We start from the raw sequence: 20,458 nt of genomic DNA on the forward strand, positions 1-20,458 counted from the left end.
ATAAGATCGTGGGTAATTTTAGATATGCATCACACTGCAATGCTGTTGTTTTCACCAATTAATTGATCAGTAAAAAGCTGGAGTGAGAGCAAAAGCGTTTTTTAAAAAAACATATATCATTGATCTGTCTCTGGATTAGTCTATTAAATTCCCTCCCTAATTTAGCAGGAAAAAATAAAGGGAAGTGGGGACAAGGATAAAACAGACATTGAGAATTTAATACAAATCTTGGAATCCATATCTCTCCTCTACAAATGGGTAACATTTTTGTGTGTTTGGACAACTCTTTGTTTTTTGTGGGGAGCTAGTTTGGTGTAGTGATTAAGGTGCTGGTCTAAAAACTGGAGACTCTTGAGTTCTAGATCTCTCTCAGGCATGAAAGCTAGTTAGCCATTCTCCATCAGCCCAACCTACCTCACAAGGTTGTTGCTGTGGGGGAAATAGACTGAGGAAGTAATATGTATGTTTCCTGCCTTGAGTTACATATAAAGTAATAAAGATAGCGTAAAAATCTAATAAATAAAATAAATAAAATTAACTCTAGCATTCCCTATAAAGGTTGACTGGCATACTGTATGTGGGCTTTATTATGCCTTTATTATGCGTTGAGAGCAGCAGAACTGAACTGCAGTTGTCCTAGAGTGAAATTCCCAAATCTAAGCCTGAGTATTGGGATTGCAGTTTTATGTGCCAATTTCCCTTCCTAGAGAATTTGTTCAAATGCAAAGCAACTCTGGAAATCAACTCTTCCAACTATAGATGGCTTTTGTTCCTGGTGTTGTTGTTGGAGAGGGGCAAGAGAAGCAAGTTTAAAAAAACAGCCTGTCGTTCACGCCAACCAGTCCCCCTCCCTTTGCCATTCCAAGTCACATCTGGTTTCATTCAGGTCTCCCCTTCCTTTACCACTCGCAGGCAACCCCCCCAAGGGCCGAGCAACTGTCCAACAAAAAGGAAGAAGGAATGGTGGGGAAATTTACTAAATTAGTGGGGACTCCGAATCCTAGTCCTTTAAAAAGAAAAAGAAAAAAAGAAAAGCAGGGTGTGCTACAATCGCCTTCTCTCCAACCCACACCCATCTCACAACACCGCAAATTTGGAAAGAGAGGTTGGGGGAGCATACCTGAAGGAAGAGCATAGAGTCCGACTACAAGGATGAAGAGGATGCCCAGGGTGTAACTTAGCAGGCGAGGCCGCGTTGAAGAGCGGGGTCTGGGAAGCTTCATCTCGGACGAGGTGAGAAGACAAGTCGATGAGGCTCGTTGGATCCTCTTTCCTCTTTCTCCTCTTGGATTCTCCGGCTCCCCGTCGCCGCGCTGTCTGGACGCAGTAGCTTTCCACCTCCAAACCCTCCTCCCGTTAGGAAGGTGATGGAAGAGAAAGACGGGGAGATGGGAGAAAAAAGAGAGCCCCCCAATCCCCTCCCTGCCCTAAGAATTCAGACGCTGCGTCACGAACCCCACTGGCTGCCCAGCCAGTTGTGGGCGGAAGGGAAAAGAGGCGGGGGGGGGGAGTGAGGGAGGAAAATCTTTCTTTAAGACTTCCAAAGTGGAGGCAAACTTTCAGCGGTTTGGCAACCGGGACGATACTAAGCGGAATTGCAACACGTTGCAAACGGGGTGGGGGAAGGAGAGGGAGGGAGAAAAGCTCGATCCTTTTGGAAACTTTCTGTAGAAAAAAAAACGTATCTCCTCCCTCCCTCCTTACTTTCTTAAGGAGCGACCACTTCCACGTTAATTTTTGCTCCCGCGTGTATTCGAGCATTGCGCGTAATGCAACGTGTACGCGTACATGTCATGTCTTGTTACATAGCCTTTTAAAGAAAATGTAAACAAAACTTGCTACAGCAGAGAGTGTGTATAGAATGTGGAAGGTTCTGCCTTTACCTTCACTACCACAAAAAAGTGTTCTGTTGCCATTCAAGAACTCCATCGTTATTGTATAATGCATGCATTTCACCTTAAAATATGTTACACTATCTACGTTTGAAGTAATGAGAATATCAATCCCCATCAATTTCTCATTTTTAACATAAAGCATGTAGTCTTTATTACTATTTTCTGTAAGTGGTGATTATTTCCCATTAACAGGAATAGGAATAAGACAAGTCTTTCCGATAATGGATTGAACTAAAAACCTCATAAGCCTCAGCAAACATGTCTGCCTTTGGGTTGAAATGAAATTGAAAAATCTTGGAAGACACCAGGTTATGCATCCTGTGCTAGACCTATCTATAAAGTCCCAGTCCTTCCTCAAAGCCACATGCAATCAGGTCAAAGTGTATTTCTGGTTAGTCAACTGAAGAAGTGGATTTAGAGACTGAAAGTTTACGGTATCAGACATGCCAATATAGTTTTGGTAGCAATAGGAAAGTGATCTGCAGTTCCTGGGGAAGGGAGGGAGATTTATTTTTTCAACTTCTCAGCTTAAGGTATAGGTCCCATGGTACACTGGATAGCACATATTTTGCTCCCTGAGCACTTTTGGGTGTTTCTTATAAATATTTGATAGCTAATCACAAAAATAACCTGTAATTTAGCCAGCATTCAGTTTTATATAAATTTTCTGTTTTTTTCAGTGTACACTTTTCAATACCTATTGGATATCTGCACACATGAAAGAAGCACAAAAGCATGGAACTGTTGTCATCCTGACCACTCAAATACAACTGAGATATCTGTAGAAATCTAGAAGTAGTGCTTGTGCTGCTTGGAATGCAGCTCAGATATACCAAGTACTGTTGTTACATATGTGAATGAAATGATACATATTGAAAGAGAAGCTATGCAAGAGGTTCACATTACATTGAAAAAAATGGCCATGCTGGAAGAGTTTGTTTTAGGACAGAAAAAATGGCACATGAACCACTTATTGAGCCCATAAAGGTATTTCTGTTTCACATAAAACTTGGATTGAAAAATTTTGTGAAAGTGATGAAGGAAGGTGAAGGTTTTCATTGTTTGAGACAGCTGTTTCCAAGAATAATTGATGCCAAGATTAAATAAGGCATTTTTGTTTATCCACACATCAAATATGTCATCAATGACAAGCAGTTCGATGATTTGTTAGTGGGGCTAGAGAAAATAGTTTGGAAAGCATTCAAGGATGTCGTTGAGAATTATCTTGGCAACTACAAAGCACCTAGACTACATTCAGCTGCTGACAAATGTCTTACAGCATACAAGCTCATGAAGCACAACATGTCATGGAAGATTCATTTTCTGCCTTCAAACTTGGCTTTTTCCCAAAAAATCTATGATGTTCATCCATTGTGTTTGAAGAGGATATTGACATCTAACAGGTTGTGGGCTATCCACGATGTGTCCACAGGTGGATGGTAAGGCTTATACGGGCATGAAATGTTCTGCCACATGTCGGGCAGATGTATGTATGTGCACCATTGTTGCAGCATTTGCAACTCTGGCTTTGCGGAGGGCTCGCTTCTCTTGCGTTATGGTTGTTCTTCTGTCCTCTCATGTCTGGTAGCCTTGGTGGGTCAGTGTGTGCCATGTTGATTGATCTTGTGCCAGGGTTTCCCAGGAGGTGGTGTTGATATCCAGGGACTTGAAGGAGACTTTCAATGTGTCTTTGTATTGCTTCCTTTGTCCCCTGTGCGATCACCCCCCCAAAATCTAGATTTAGTTAGTGAGAACATGGTAAAAAGTTTCACCACGACATTGTCACAATGAAAGAATGGTATTAGGGCAACTGGAATCCATTAATGATGGCTGACTATTGTTGGACACTGCAGCGAAATGCATCAGATACTTGAGTACCTATGAAAATCAGCAGCACCACACTTTTGTCCCTGTTGATCTCATGCAGCATATTATATAAGCATATTTAAGTCACAAGTCATACTTTGAAATATGAATATTAAGAAAAACAAGTCAGATCCATCAATATACACAAGAATAATTCCCATTTTTGCAATAAAAAAAATTATAGCAGGGAGTAGAAAATTTCCCCCACCCAAACGTCGCTTTCCCCCACTACATTTCTGCACGCAGATTGGAGATACTGCACCTGGAAATCTGCTATTTTTCTGCAGTGAAGATTGTGGAGGAAAAAATAAACAAAGTGATAAGGATGGTGGGAAAGAGAAAGTTTTGACTAGGGGAAGAAGATATATGAGTATTGTGACTTCCTTTCTTTACAAACCCAAACAACAGCTGTGCCCACAACAGAGTGACCTGCAAAACTTGCACAGAAGGCAGCAACATCTACCAAAATATCCTGCTATGATCAACTTCCCTTTGTCTTCTAGCAGAGATGTGATACTCACACACAAAATGCTATATATCCAATTGATCTGTCCAGTTAGCAATGCTTTGTTTCACTTCCTTTTTTATAGATTTCTTTCATATTCATTCTTTTTATCCTTACCTGTAACTACCTGGAAATACGTGATTTATTAGATCTCATGACGTATTTAAACTGCCAGAATCAGAAAGAGTGAATTTTCTGTCCAGCTGGGTGTTGCCTCCAAGAAGAGACAACAGTTTGTTTCTTGGCTGCATCAAATCTTAGAGAAATGCCTCTGATATTAGTAATACTTCGTGTCAGAAAAATCGGAAACCTACTGCTAGCTACATAACAGCCTCAGATATGCTGACCTACAAAAAGTGAAGGATTCAAAATCCTGAGATACTCAGCAAATATTTAAAAAAGCATAGGAGCACTAAATCTAATTGATAAAGAAAGGAAGGGAAATGCCCTATAAAAGGAATTATCCTGGGGTGACATCAGTAAGTCCAATTCTACCTCATAACACATCCTTGCATCAACAATATTTGAGAGCACTAGCAGCAGAGCTTAATTTCCAGTTTCCTAAAATGCAGTTTAATCGTTTATGTGCTTGAGCTGATTCAGAGAAATCGCCAGTCTATATATCGAATCCAAAGTTTACCAAATGAGTCATTCTATGGGAGATTAAGGAATTGAAATCCCGTTATCATTTCCTGTCTCCAAAGAACACAATGTTTAGTAAGGGTAAATGACAGAAGACCTTCGTATAATGGGGAAGAAAAAAATATTTTATGATTCAAATGCAACATGGTTTGCAGCAAAATGTTATAGTATGACATAACAATATAACATAACATGTTATAGTATAACATGATATAACACATAGTATAGGATAGTAAGAACAGAGAAAAAGTCCTGCTGGATCTGCTCAGTTTCTCACACAGGGTAGCCGGATGCGTTATGAAAGCTCACATGTGTAGACTGAATGGCTTCTCCATTGTCCTTCCCTGGCTGCTAGTAGATAAAATACACTGAAAGGATTCCAGGGAGATTAAATACGGAACACTGACTTTTAATTCCCTAAATTCAGTACCCTTTTAAAACTCTGTATTTTGGTGGCCATCTGTATTTCTGTTGACACTGAATTCCACTGTTTAAGACTGCAATATGTACTGTTCCTTATTTCAGAAACTCCTTAAAGTTAGTTGATGACTTCCAAGTTCTATTTTGAGGGGGGGGGGGACTGTATTCCCCATATCATGCATGATTTTATGCCTGTTTTTATTGTTGAGAGTCATTGTGGCTTGATATAGTAGTCCGAACTGGGAAGACCAAGCTTGAGGCCATCATGTGAGCCAGTGGTAGGTTACTCCCGGTTCACCCCGGTTCAGCCAAACCGGTCGTGGAATTCAGGCCTGGGTCACAGAACCAGCAGCGACACAGGCTTACCATGCTCTCGAACCGGTTCCTTCGCCGCCGCTTGGCCGCCACAATTTTGGATTTTAGTGACTGCACATGCACAGTTCATTGTAAATTGTTCTACGCATGTGCGAAGAACAATTTACATTGAATAGTGCACGCGCGCGCAGCTTGCGTCTGACACGCACAGGGGTTGTGAACGGATAGTAAAACTGGCAGGAACCCACCCCTGATATGAGTTAGCTGATTTTGAACCCATCATCTCTTAGCCCTCCTTACACTATGCAAGGAGGGAAAGGGGGAGATATCTTTGCATATTGCCTTGAATTTCCAAGAGTAAAAGAAGAATATAATGGCAACAACATGCCTACCATCCCTGTTTAAATGTTCCCTTTATTTGTATCCATTTCATGTATTCATAATCATGTTCATACTTATATCTGTTATCTAATACATGCTTTACAAAATAAATAAATAAATAAATAAAAATAAAAACCCCAATTGCCTTCAAATAGTCCCGCTCAGGTTTCTGTCATTTTCATTTGCTCATGTTTCAGTTTTCTGTTTCTTCCTCCTAACAATCAGCATTTCTTGGCTACTGATTATTTTCATGATCATTACCCTGATTAATTTTGTTCTTAATCTTTGTTTCCCATAAATCTAGTATATCTCTTCCTGCATGGATTGTTGATACCATTTTGAATTCAGAAGGACCAACTCTTGCAAATTAATAAAAATTGTGTGACCTTGTTTGTTTTACAGATCTTGGGAAAATAATACCCAAATATTTAGGAGTTTGTGTCACGTTCCGGCGTTCACGTTGAATACAAACAGAGATTCAGTTTGTTTGGTGAAAAACTTTTATCTCTATCTAACAAAAACTTTTATCTCTATCTAACAAAATATGTGATAACCAGCATTAAATGACAATGATACAAAGGTAATCAAATCCAAGTCAGTTCTAACCACCACCAAGTTCTAACCAAGTTAACACCACCACCCATATATATATATATATATACCATTACCCCACCCAGCTCCACCCAAACTCCACCCAGATGACACCCACCCACCATCACCAATCACCATGGCCCACACCTCCAGCCACACCCCCACTCAGTGTCATCATAGCCTCTTTCCTGGTTAGCCGCATCCAAGCAAAAGAGTTACATCAGAGTATGCAGTTGCACCCGAGTAGAAGAGCCACATGCAGCTATAGGCTCAATTGACATCAGAGAGGCAATATCAACGTGGCAGCGTTGTATGGTGGGCATGGCGATGGACAGGGTCCCCCTGGATGGCAGCCTGAGGGCTGACAGTTTGAATATGTTTTTATCTGTATGCTTTTTACCACTACTGGACAAAGTAAAAGAAGAATTTAAAGACCAATTGGGGATATTCATTTTTGACCTTGGATAAGGCAGCACTTTCTACTTAAGATTGATTCACAATCCAGGGTTTTTCATGGATTCATAGTTGGCGCTTAAAGAGCTGGTATCATCTGTGGCTAGGAAGGCTTTTGCATAACTGGTATGTCACTTCACCCTTTCCCAGATTAGGAACACTTCAGACAATTAAGTCACTAATACTTTAATCATCTTGTGACTTGACTACTACAATGCTCCTGATATGGGACTATTCTTGAAAAACAACCAGGAGCTTCAACTGGTTCAGAATTGTAATGATATGTAGCAATTGCCTTGAAGACGGGAGAAGAGCCACAACAAGAGGTCTTGTAATATTGTGTTAATATAACATTACCATAAACTTGCATTAGGTCATTTGGCCATACTTCTTGTTTGGATTATCTTTCAAGGCTGGCATCAGTTTTCAAGTGCAAAAGTACATTTTCCCCCTTTGTCACCTTTACAGCCCAAGAAAGTGGACAGGGTCCCTTCTGAGACATTTTGTGAGCTCCCCCACAGCTCTGCCCAATCTCCCAAGACCATTCGCACATACCGTTACAAGAATGCAGCAATTACGGGAAGGCCTCATCTCTGTTTTATGAGCCATATTGGTTGCCAGTTTATGTCCGGGTATGATATGAGATGCTACTTGTTATCCATATACAGCTCTGGGTAGTATAAGGGTCTGCTTATTTGAGGGAATGTATCTCTTCCATAACACATTCCAGACAATTCAATCTTTTAGGGTTGGAATGCTCTGTGTTCCTTGGATCAGAGTTCCCCAACCTTTCTGGGTTAGTTTCAGAGTGGAAGGGAAGGGAGAAAGAGGGGATGGTTTTGTGGGGAGGCAGGCGAGCAGCCATTACTCCTGTGAGTGGTGCTGCAAGCACCTGAGACGTTCACACGAGTGGGGCCCGGTTGTGATAGACTGCAGCCCAGTAGTGGGCCATAGCCCACAGGTTGAGGACCCCTGCCTTGGATTATACAATACCATCTCCTAGGGCCCTGGAAATGTGTCATCTTTATAGCACTCCTGCCAGAGGTGGTATTCTGCTGGTTCGCACCGCTTCAAGCAAACCAGTAGTCGTGGCGGCGGGAGGCTCTGCCCACCTGCCCAGACATCATCACGGACACTCTGTGTGCCATGTGCACGCTCCTGGTTCCAAGATGGCAGTGAAGTTAAGAAGATTTCATGCCTGATTCCTGCCCTTTGGAACAAGACTCTCCCCAGGATCCTCATTTGTTGATGTTCGTAAGTGTTATCAAAGATCTGGCTCTTCAACCAGGATTTCAATGTGGGAGAGTGAGACTTCTCATTTTGTTACACTGGCCAAATTTTATCTTAATTTTTAAAGTTTTATCTATTTTATTATTTGATTGTTATGAGTCACTCAGAGTTGTTGAGCATACAAGTTTAAGAAATTATTCTTATTTGAGGCAATGGAGAAAGATGTAAAAAAAATCTTAGAAAAATAAAGGTAGAATCTCACAAGATGAAGGGTACAATATTGGAAAAAGAATTGGCAATCCACTAAATGAGCTAGTTCAGGTGCAAGGATTAGCTATAAGCATCTTAGAATCTTAAATTTTCATTATTAAAAAAAATGACAAACTCTAGTCATTGTAATGTTTTTTGGAATTAATTATTGGAGTCAGGGTGTTAAATAGGCATACTGTAAATGGGTATCAAGAAAATATTTAAGAGGAAATGCAAGAACATTTCTTCTTAAATATCAGCCCATTCTGAGAAAAAGGAGCGGGTGAAAAATAACATCAAGATTATCCTTCCTTAATTCTCTTTGGAATAAGTGGGGGCAGAGGAAAACTCTATCATGCTTTCAGGATTCTGTTATTGTAACCTAAGACAATAGAGTTCCAGTAGTCTTTGTCGTATCTGTTTTCTAAGCTGTACCTCAAAAGAGTAACATTGATTTTTCAGCCTCACTACTTTCTGATTGGAGAGACATAGAACTTTGACTTTGATCATGGAGATGGTACCAGATCTCTGGGACATTCTACTATCTGCAAAACAACTTTCTGAAGCACTGTTAAAACACAACAGCAAGTGTATGTATAGATAATTAATTTGATAAAGCCAATATACAGCTAATGCAGCATTTGGAACAAATGGTATTTCTTCCATCTCATGGAAATTTGCTGGAGACATTTGGAGGAACCTGGGATTTCTGACTTTCATGTTGCAATGTGACTTGCACATGGTGGATCAACCATCAAGATTCTTCCAGGATAAGACAGTGAAATAGGCAATGCCCTGCTTTAAAGCAATGATCCCTTGCCAGACAACTAGTAAAACGTGCAGATTAAGGTGCAGAACCAGGAGTTGGATTTGTTCCCTAGCACAACCTCTTAAATGAGGTTTCACATCCAGTATTCTACAGGGTAGTATATCTGAAAGCCATGAGTCCTTTGCAAAATAATAACCACCTTTCCCAAACCCTCAGAGGTCATGGCTTATGCCATAATCAAAACCCAGGAGGTCACATTTCTAACAGTTTTGATAATACAAGCCAGCTCAAACTTTTCCTTTCAAATATTTTATGTGGAGAACCTTATTATGGGTACATCTGGTGTTAAGCAGCATCAGCCTAAGAGCAGGGCTACCAAAGAGCCTAGGATTTTTTAAAATTACCATAAATTAAGATACTGAAGGCTATATAAAGGATATATGAAAACAACTATAAAGGTAAAGGTTCCCCTTGCACATATGTACTAGTCGTTACTGACTCTGGGGGCACTGCTCATCTCCGTTTCAAAGCCGAAGAGCCAGCACTGTCTGAAGACATTTCCGTGATCATGCGACCGGCATGACTAAATGCCGAAGGCACACGGAACGCTGTTACTTTTCCACCAAAGGTGGTCCCTATTTTTCTACTTGCATTTTTACATGCTTTCGAAGTGCTAGGTTGGCGGAAGCTGGGACAAGTAACCAGAGCTCACTCCATTATGCGGCACTAGGGATTTGAACCGCCGAACTGATGACCTTTCTGATTGACAAGCTAGCGTCTTAGCCACTGAGCCCTAAAACAACTATACTTTAACCAAATAAGAACATTATTTTCTTTTAACTTCATATTCATTCTCATTTGTATTATATTTTAAATATCTCAATTAATACAATAATTAATTTGGTTGAGATTGGCCTATAGGTTCTATTGTCAATTTTTATCTTGTATGTTTTATTTTACTCTGTATGTTCCATCTTTGTGCATCTATTTTGTAAATTTTATTTAATAATTTTTATGCAGTCTGGGTCACTGACCTGTAATAAAGACACTGATAGGGGAAACCTCTAGAATATAAATTGAAAACAAAACCCACTCCCTTCTAGCACTGATGGTGTTACCTAGTTTTGGGTAATGAAACATCTGCAAGGAATCAACTATGTGCTGAGAGGATGTCAGGTTTGCTGCAAGGTAGAATTTATAGGTTTTAACTTGAAGTAAAATGTATTACATTATGAAAATAGAAAAAGACCCTACAAATTCTGTCTTGTTACTAAATATGCTTATAAAAATTAGACACAATGATCCTAATTGTAGTTTTAGATCAAAAATTGCAAGGGGTATGACCATCAAGATTTCATCCTACACCATCTGACTTTAAGTAAGAATGGCAATACTCTAATAAAATTAGATTATTGATAGATACGGTATTTTAATCATATAAATTGAGAATTATGAAGCAGCTATAGAAGTTTCACTGGATGAAAATACCTTTGATGCAGTGGTGAAATTCAAAATTTTTTACTAGCGGTTCTGTGAGCGTGGCTTGGTAGATGTAGCAGGGGAAGGATATTGCATAATTTCCATTCCCACCCCACTCTGGGGCCAGCCACACGTGATATTTGCCAGTTCTCCAAACTACTCAAAATTCTGCTACCAGTTCTCCAGAACCTGCTGAACCTGCTGAATTTCAATTATGAGAAACGCATTTCCATTTTGTATTACTTCTTCGATTAAAATGTATTATTCCAGACTTAATAAATGTATTATACTAAGACTCAGTTAAGTTGTATTTGTGATACTCATCAAGCATGCTCCTTATTTTCTCTCATATTTAATTTGATAATGGAACTTTTGGCTTGGCGTAAAGAATTCCATGAAAAGTAGCTGTAACTGACCACAGATTATTTGCAAATAATGTTCTGGGCCTTCTCAAATGTAGCTTTGTGGAAAATGTATAGTAATGTGTTTTGGGAGATAATGATTTGGAATACATCTAATATTTTTCAATAAATAGCTTTCTACGGAAATATGTAATTGTGATTTTATATTATTCAAATTCTTTTAAAATATGGGGATAATTATTCATAGAAAAATATTCTTTTAGGTAGATTTGTATATTTCAAATAGCTAACAAAAATTAATGGAAAATACTTATATTTATTCTTGCATTAATGAATTCTAGGGAAGAGTAAATATGAAAATGAGCATTACATCAAGAGTGCTAAATACTATAAGTGGGATATCTACATGACTTATATTAAGATATTTTCAACTATTTAAAAGTTAAATTATGAAAGTCAAACTCCAAAATGCTCATTTTCATCAATTATGACTTTCTTATTAAATGGAAAAGAGGAGAATAACTTTTAAATTTTCCGTTATATCCCTGCTCAATTTTTATTGTATCACTACAAAACCAACACAGATTTTGTATTGTTAGGGATTATTTGTAGAGCTATTCTTCGGCACTTTCAAAATCTTGGCAAGTTGTTCATTCTAAATGTAATAGAAACAATATTATCTTTCTAGCATTTTTAACACTGAAGGTGGTCTAACATATCTGGAAGACAAACTGATCATTGCTCCCTTGAGAAATGAGTGTTTTGAAATAATTATTTCAAAACGATGGTTATTTTTATTAAAGTATGAGCTGAAAATGGGACAGTTAGCCCTAATCAGTTAATTAATTATTCTTTTCGGTGTTTGAAAGATTACAAAAACATTATACTTATGCCAAAATAGCTGAATAGCAATGCATTCTATTAAAACATTAGACATGCTCTTTATTTAGACCAAATACATTGCCTCAAAAGCCTCTAGTTTGGAATGTATTAGAGATATTTTTTTAGAAGCTGAAGCAAAGATTTAGATTTACTAATAATTTTAAAACTTTATTAAAACTAATAATATACTAAAATAAATATTGGTATACAAGAGAATCAGAGGGTTTTAAGAAATGTTAAATAAATTCCTTATGATCTTTAAAAAAAAAGATTCATGGATCAAAAATATTTTGGATTTATCAGAAGATGTCAAAAAATGTTCGTTGTCAAATTTTTTGTGTTGGAAAATTTAACCAAATCCTGTGGTTACCTATGAGATATAGTAAGTGAAGTGTTCTTGGAAGGGCACTTGAATTTAAAAATATCAATATATTGGTAAATGGCATTCTGAAAATTTGGAATTTGTCTATTTGTGAATAAATTTTATTTACTTGTTTGGTGTGTTACCCCCAAATCTGGGTGACTTTGGGACAGGCATTCTCTCTCTACTATAAAGGAAGCAAACCACTTCTGAAATCTTGCCCCCCAAATTGCAACTTGTCCAAGCTATTGCCAGAAGTCAAAATTGTCTCAAAGGCACACATCAAAATCATAATAATCATATAAAATGGTGACCAGTGATCATAATAATAGAGATTAAACTTAAAAAGTATTAAATACACATAATTAATGTTGCATTTATATTATGTTTGATTTAGCTTTTTTCTTTTTCTTTTCTTGTTTTGTTTCATTTGTGATCACATACATTCTTTTGTTTTCTGTTTTTATAGTTGTATTCAAGCAGTGAAAAACTGTGGAAACGATTGACTTGATGTGCAGGTGTTGCCCTCCCACTAATTTCAAAAATAGCGTTTATGTTAAATTAGATACTGTTGAATAAACATGTTTGTCAAAATGATATATTCTTTGTTCAGAGGATTTAGAGCAGGGAGGGCAATTAATTTTCCCTAGCGGCATATACGAGACTGAGACTGTTGTAGAGACAAAACCAATAGGGCCACCACTACATTGCTGCTGCCATGGTCCCCTTCACTGCCTCATGGTCCCAATCACCACCATTGTCACCATCACCATGGCCTAGATAGGGTTAACCAAAAGGTTAGATGTGGCCATAGAATGCCCAGGTCTGGTTTAGAGGAACAATTAACTGGAACAATTAATTCACAAAATTCAAACTTAGGCTGGTGAATGTGTTTGAGAGAGACTGTATTTTTTTAAAATTTTTATTTACAATGTAAAAAACAACGTAAACTGTAATCAGAAAGGAAGAGACTTCCAATCTTCAGAACAGGAACAAACTTAGTAATTCTATCATCTCTGCCTTCAACAATTTTTTATTTTTCAGTATTTCAATAATTTCTTTATATAGTTCTGAATCAGATAAGGTTTGTTTCAGCTCTTCATCCTGCAGATCTTTAAAATCCGTCATTTCTTCTTTAACAACTTTTGGTCATAATCTATCCATAGGAGTAGACGCTGTTGCTGACACTGTCACTACAAGTTTCTGTCCCCATTCTTCAAATATTTTTTGAAGTATCTCAAATATCATACTCCTTTCTGTAATTTGCCTCAAAACTAATCAAAGACAAACAGTAAGACACTTCTTTTTCTTTTTCCTTGTACTTGGAAATCTCCCCTTTTCATGTGCAATTTCTGAAATTGTAAATTCTCAAATTTAATCTTAAATTAGATTAAACAACAATTCCCACAAAGTTGCTATTTATTATAATTATTTCTAAAAACTTATAGTAAAAGTTCTAATATTCAAATTTTATTTGGTCCCTAGAGTCATTTATGAACTGTGGTTATTTCTTAAATTAATGTCTAATTTAGCTTTTTGCATTTATTTCAAATTCTTCAAATTCTTAAAGAATGAGGTAATTTAAAGAATATAGGTAATTTCTCTTTTCTTCTGGAAAGAAGGTAAACTCATCCTGTGACTTTTCAGACTTGTTGCTTTCTAATACTCCTATAGGGGATAGGTAATTTTTGAAAATTAGATATTGAGATAATGAACCTAGTATCCTTTCAAAAGCTGTGGTTGAGTGAATGATACCTTCCTTTCATCCCCTCAAATCTGCAGGAAGCAGCTAGTAGTGGTTTCCTTGTGAGGAGAAGCTATCTAGAGCATAAACAAATGATCTCCTATCCTATCCTTATCTGGAGAGGTTTTGTGAGATTGGTCTACTACTTGCTGGTGTTTTAGCCATGGCCACATCATCTTCTCTGTTTGTTTGATGACCTGCTAGCTCAGCATTCCTTATTCAGAAGTCCTAAGACAGTGTTTATCATTTTAATGACTTTAAAATATGTGAACTTGATGGCTGGGAATTCCACTCATCTCAAAGTTGCTGAAGCTGAGAAACATTTTCTAAGAGATTCAACATCTAAGGAGATATTTGAACCATTTGTCTTCACTCAATGATTAGGAATATAATATTACAGCTTTAATGGACTTTAATTTATATTATCCTAATTGCTATTCTGGTTGGGAAAAAACAAAAATTGATGCAAAATATACCTGGAATATATTTCCTCATAGTTGAGAAAAGCTGAACTACTGAATTTGCCTAAACAGAGAGTTATAATAAATAGCAATACTATTGCATCAATACATGTATTTTTTTTAAAAAAGTAGCTGATGCAAGTTGTGAGCCTGACTGAAACTTTTATCATTTCATTCTGAAAAATATAATCTAAGAGATACTTTAGAACAGAGTTTTTCAAACTTGACAATTTTAAGATAAGTGAACTTCGTGCTGGCTGGTAAATTGAGGATTTGAAGCCATACATCTTAAAGTTACCAAGTTGGGAAACATTGCTTCAAATTCACCCTTGCCCAGAAATGTTCTAACTTAGATTTATAGAAAGAAGCTTTTATAATGTTTATGACATTCGAATATTCAAAACCATGACTACACAGTGGTGCAAAGCTGAACAATATATTGCAGAAATTCAATTTGCTTAAATATCAGTTTATGCATATTTAGATATTATATCATATTATAAGACATATAGTCAATTTTCTAAGAGCTCCTGCAACCAAAGGATTACTCAAGGCAATGGAAGTCTTACAATTGTGCAATTCTGAAACTAATCTGTGCCATATTTGATTCTAATTTAACCACACTCCTTAAATGAGACATTATGCTGGAGGGTATCATCTAATCTACTTTTAAGAAAGAAGATACACATTTCATATTTAATATTAATCCACTAACACCATGTTGATGTTTCTTTCAATGCAAACAATTATGTATTACAGAAATGCCAAAGAACAGAACATCTTTATTTTAAGGACTTCCATATAATTACAGAAAAATATTAATGGGTGAAATTAGTCTCGGTACAGATATGAATTTGATTTATCATTTCTCTCCAAATATATCATAAATTTTCTGTCTTTCTAGGAGAAAAAATATAGTGTGAATTTTTCCTTTGGGTACAAATATTTCATCAGTTTCAGCGGTTACTATTTAATATTTTGTATTTAATTTTGTATACTGTTTTTTAAGTATTTAATTTTGTATACTGTTTTTTATTGTGTTGTCTGTACACCGCCCCGAGTCCCCCCCCGAGTCCCTTCAAGTCCCTTCGGGGAGAGGGGGCGGTCTATAAATTTAATAAATATATATAATATATATATATATACTAGAAGATAATATTCCTGTGAAACTATGAATGAGAGCTCTTAATTTTTCATGAGATATTCAGTATTCACATTACTGAAATGTTACTCAAGGCAATGGGTAAATTTCCAAATAGAAATAGTTATTCCAGCAAATCAAATTCCAGCAAACCTGTGCTCATTGTCACTTGAATATCTGTCTAGAAATGGTGATTAGACCTGAATAATTCTGCTAATTTGATATTTTACAATGATCTATCCAATACCACTTTAAAAATTAAAATAATCCAAGACAGATGTTGGCAGACAAGTGATTTATTTCCCTAGAAAGAACTTATTTACTTTGCTATTATTATTATTGATGCTTGGAAATTGTGAAACTAGTGATCGGAGCTGCTGTCTTTCTATAAATCTTGGTGGGGGTGTGTGGAGTGCTGGCGTTGTTTCAGTAAGTAGATTGATTGGATGTGTGGCTGTATCATGATTGGTAGATTGGTGCTGATTGGTGCTGGATGTGTATCCATTGTTGTTTTGTGTTGTAACATCCTGGGTGGTGAATGGGGCTCGTTTGTTGACTAGGGCTGGTTTCCAGATGTCTGGTAGGTGGGAGGTATCGTCACGTTTATTCATGTTGTAGGGGTGTTTCTCTATTTCGATAGCTTCCATAATTATTCTCTTGAAGTGTTCAGTTTTGGAGATTAATCTGGTTCCTTCAAAATTAATTTCATGTCCTGTAGCATTAAGATGCTGGAAAAGGGAGGAAGTTTTTTCTTTTTTTCTTACTGAGTTCTTGTGTTCTGGGATGCATGCATTTATTCTCCTGTTTGTTTGTCCTATGTATGTTGCAGGGCAGATTTTGCATGGTATTTAGTAGACTCCTTGGTTTTTTAGCTGGATTTTGTCTTTGGGGTTTCTTAAGATGTTGGCTATTTTTTGGTCAGTGTTGAAGGCTGTCTTGATATTATGTTTGTGGAGAATTTTGCTGATTTTATCTGTGGTGCCTTTGATGTAAGGGAGGAGGGGGATGCCTTGGTCCTGTTCTGTGTCTCGGTTTTTTGGGGGGAGTCTCCCTTTGGATTAGGTTGGTAATTGTTTTTCTTTGGAATCCGTTGAAGATTAATACATTTGTGAGAGTGTGTAATTCAGTTTTCAGGTGATCTTTGTCGGCTAGGCGTTTGGTTCTGGAGATGAGGTTCCCGCCTACGGACATCTGGAAACAAATGAGCCCCACCCACCACCCAGGCCATTACAACACAACACAAAACAAAAGACACACAGCCAGCATCAATCAGCACCAATCTATCAATCATGATGCAACCACACGACCAATCATTCCACTTACTGAAACAAAGCCAGCACTCCACCCCACCAAGATTTATAGAAAGATGGCAGCACTGACCACGCTTTAAGCCCAAAACCCAGCCTGAAGATGGCAAGTGAGACCTCGCCGAAACGTTGCCAAAACAATCTCAATCTTACATGGGAAAAGACCCGAATACAAGAAGACCAGCATACCTACATCTTTGAAAATCTACGAAAACACACACACACACACACACACACACACACAATTGGTCTCATCATTTCTGGCTTAGCTATCAGGCTTACCATAATGGCATATTTTCTCCCCACCATGGAATAATATCAGGATCTGTGAAACAGCAAAAATAAGAAGTCTCCTCCAGTGACTGTACAGATTACTCAGGGCAAGACAAAATTGTGAAGCAACCATGCTTCTGCAATAACACTTAACTGCTTGAAAACATGAGTTCCTTATCTTCCCCCAAAAAATTAAGGCTGTAGCAAAAGACAGAAGTAGTTTTGCTTAGTGACCACAATTTGGACCAGCAATTCCATTGTTAAACCCATGATCATTAACTGGAAAATTACGTGACAATGAGTTTATGCTGGCTGGTCAGTCATGCAGCGAGATATTGTGTGACTGTGACTTGTGATTTTGCTTCTGGGTTCTCCCTTAACTCTCTTTTCAGAGGCTGGTTGTGAAGCACAAGAATGTTGATCACATGATCATGGTACTAACACATATTTACCATCTGTCACATCAAAAGCTTTTTTTAAAAAAAATTTATTCCTGACTCATGGTGACTTCCTGGACAAGTCCCTGTAGTTTTGTTGGCAAATTTTCTGGAAGTGGTTTGCCATTGCCTGCCTCCTGGAGAGTAAGTGACCTATGGCCAACCAGCTGGCTTTGGTCTAAGATGGGAGTACAACTCATGGTCTCTCAGTTTATAACCCGATGCCTTAACCACTACACCAAACTAGTTCTCCATGACCTTCCACTAGAAAAAAAAAACACATTTAAAATTAAAATAGCAAGTAAAATGTGTTATTGTACTTTTAAAAAGTCCTACTTAAGAGCCTTCAGACATAGACTATCCTCCCTTCCCCAGTCTTCTCTTTTTAAACCAATCCTGACCAGTTCCTTTAAGGTTAATAATCCAGACTCCTTATGGTAAATAACTCCAGCTTCTCCATTTTATCTCATGTGATACCAGAATTCCAAGTATGGTCTTGCATACCTCCATAACAATGGAGCTACATATAATGAGTTTAAGGCATTTTACTAATGCAGTTCAAGATTATGCAAGCTGTTTTAGATATTTCATCATTCAGTTTGCTGATGTTCAGCAGATGTTCTATTAGAAGTCCTAGGTTTCCATCCAGTTTTATATCTATATGTTCCTTTTTTGCTATGTCATGTCATTCTGCTGAATTTAGTCCAATGTTCCAGCCTGTCAAGGAATCATTTTGAATGAAGATGTTGTCCTCTTAAAAGTGTATTATCATCTGCAAATTTAAAAGCATCATTTTTAGAATATTAGAGCCCACATTTCAAAAGGGCAGATGCTGTTGCAATACTATTTTCATCAATGCCCTTTCTTCTATCCTATGAGTGCTACTTCAGGAATACTTGGGTTCTTACAACACTTCATTTGAAAATAGACACACTATTATGCCTTACTGGTACTGTATGATGTAAATCTACCTGTATAATCTTGTGCAAAACAATTGGTTCAAGGATATGTACTATTTATTGTTACTTAGTCTCTGCTCCAAATTAACAGCACAATTTTAACTATTTATAATTCCTGAATTTTTTTGACATTAAATTCTCAACTATTTCTTTTTTCATTATCTTTCACAGCAGAACAGCAGTATAAAAACAATTAACCCAACTGGAAGGAGAAATCAGTGTGGTTTCTTAGACTATGCTATAAATGAATACTGCTGAATAGTGTTGTTATCCCAAGAGTAGCCTATAGTTGTGATGGTAAGTACATTTTAATGGAAATTTGCATTTTGTATAATTCACTGCAGCATATCTGTTTTGAGGCAATTATTTTTGGAAAATCATTTTATAGCATTCTATCCAATTAATCACAGGGCCTACAAAGCTATGGAAAAAAATAATCCAAAAAGAACCTCAGATGACTCAAAACCGGAACGAAAAAAACATGAAGTATGTAAGATCCATCATGCAGGTAGACTGCCTTGAGAACCTGCAATTATGAGATTTACCAAAGCTTGCAAAGATGGGTCAGTTGAGCCTGAACTGAAGACAATCCAGAAATTAACTGCTGCTGTTGCTGCTTCTTTAGCTTCATTGCTTTAATATGCATTTCGAGGAAAGAAAAGGAGTGTGATAATTTCCCATTTGGAGAGTAAGACAAATTTAATCTTTAAATTTAAAGACAAAACACTTTAGAAGAGGAAGTTGCTAACAATTAACAATTCACCACCACATGGTGGCATCTGTTTCACAACTGGGGAAGCGTCAAGGATATCAGCTAGGATCTCTTTTAACTGTAAGCTCTGAGGAAAAGTATTTGAATTATTCTCTGCTGACTTGACCTTAGCTGTTACTAGCAAAAAAAAGCCTTCTGATCAGTAATTTCAATGGCAGCAAATGCTAAGGATAAGTATTTGAGGCAAAACAGTGACTTAGAGCACTTGGAGAACTGAACAAAATACTTGTCTGCATCTCCTTAAAGTGGTTGTGTTTGACTTGAGAAATTGCAGAGAGGTGCTGTTTGTGCAGCACATTCCCCAAACACTTTTTCACCCTTGAATCTCAGGTGCTTCCGAATCCTAGTAAATGTCCTGCAATAGCAGATAGTAGGGGCTATCACCTTGAAAATAGTCAAATTTCAAATTTGTTAGCCGCTCCCTCTCCGCAAGGGACTCGGGGCGGCGTACAATAAAAATATACATACATACATATAGACATACAGATACACACATATACATACATATACATACATGGAGGAGGTAGTAATCAAACATATATCACATTAATAATAATAATAATAGAAAATTAAAATTAGCCATTAAAATATCCCATGATAAAGTACAATTTAAAAGGACTGTCAGGAGGAGGATAAACTACGGTTGAGCCAGGCCAGATAATTGAAAGAGGTGGGTCTTGAGCTTTACACGGAAGGAGCGGAGATCGGAAGTAATCCTGATGTCAAGGGGGAGGTCATTCCACAGGGCTGGGCCCATCACAGAGAAGGCCCTGCTCCTGGGTGTCGCCCCCCGACACTGTTTAGCGGACGGCACCCGGAGAAGTCCCTCTCTGTGTGAGCGGATTGGTCGTAGGGATGTATGGGGCAGGATGCGATCCCGCAAATAACTAGGTCCTATGCCATGGAGCGCTTTAAAGATCGTAATCAAAACCTTGAAACGCACCCGATAGACCACAGGAAGCCA

At 37.6% G+C, this 20,458-nt stretch overlaps 1 protein-coding gene and 1 long non-coding RNA gene across 2 annotated transcripts in view; one reads left to right on the forward strand and one right to left on the reverse strand.

The window, feature by feature from the left end:
* Positions 1-1,724, reverse strand: part of MRC2 (mannose receptor C-type 2) — a 109,324-nt gene extending 107,600 nt beyond the window's left edge. Inside the window, exon 1 of the mRNA XM_081970080.1 lies at positions 1,121-1,724. Coding sequence (XP_081826206.1) covers positions 1,121-1,223 — 103 coding nt within the window. The 5' untranslated portion in view covers positions 1,224-1,724. The remainder of the gene's footprint in view (positions 1-1,120) is intronic.
* LOC309401116 lies at positions 1,109-19,835 on the forward strand. Its single transcript, XR_014176760.1, has 3 exons — positions 1,109-1,233; positions 18,894-19,019; positions 19,133-19,835. It is a non-coding gene; the product is annotated as an uncharacterized lncRNA (long non-coding RNA).
* Positions 19,836-20,458: the final 623 nt, after the last annotated feature.

The sequence above is a fragment of the Natrix helvetica genome, assembly GCF_964273705.1.
Source record: "Natrix helvetica genome assembly, chromosome: Z".
In the NCBI taxonomy this organism is placed as follows: domain Eukaryota; kingdom Metazoa; phylum Chordata; class Lepidosauria; order Squamata; family Natricidae; genus Natrix; species Natrix helvetica.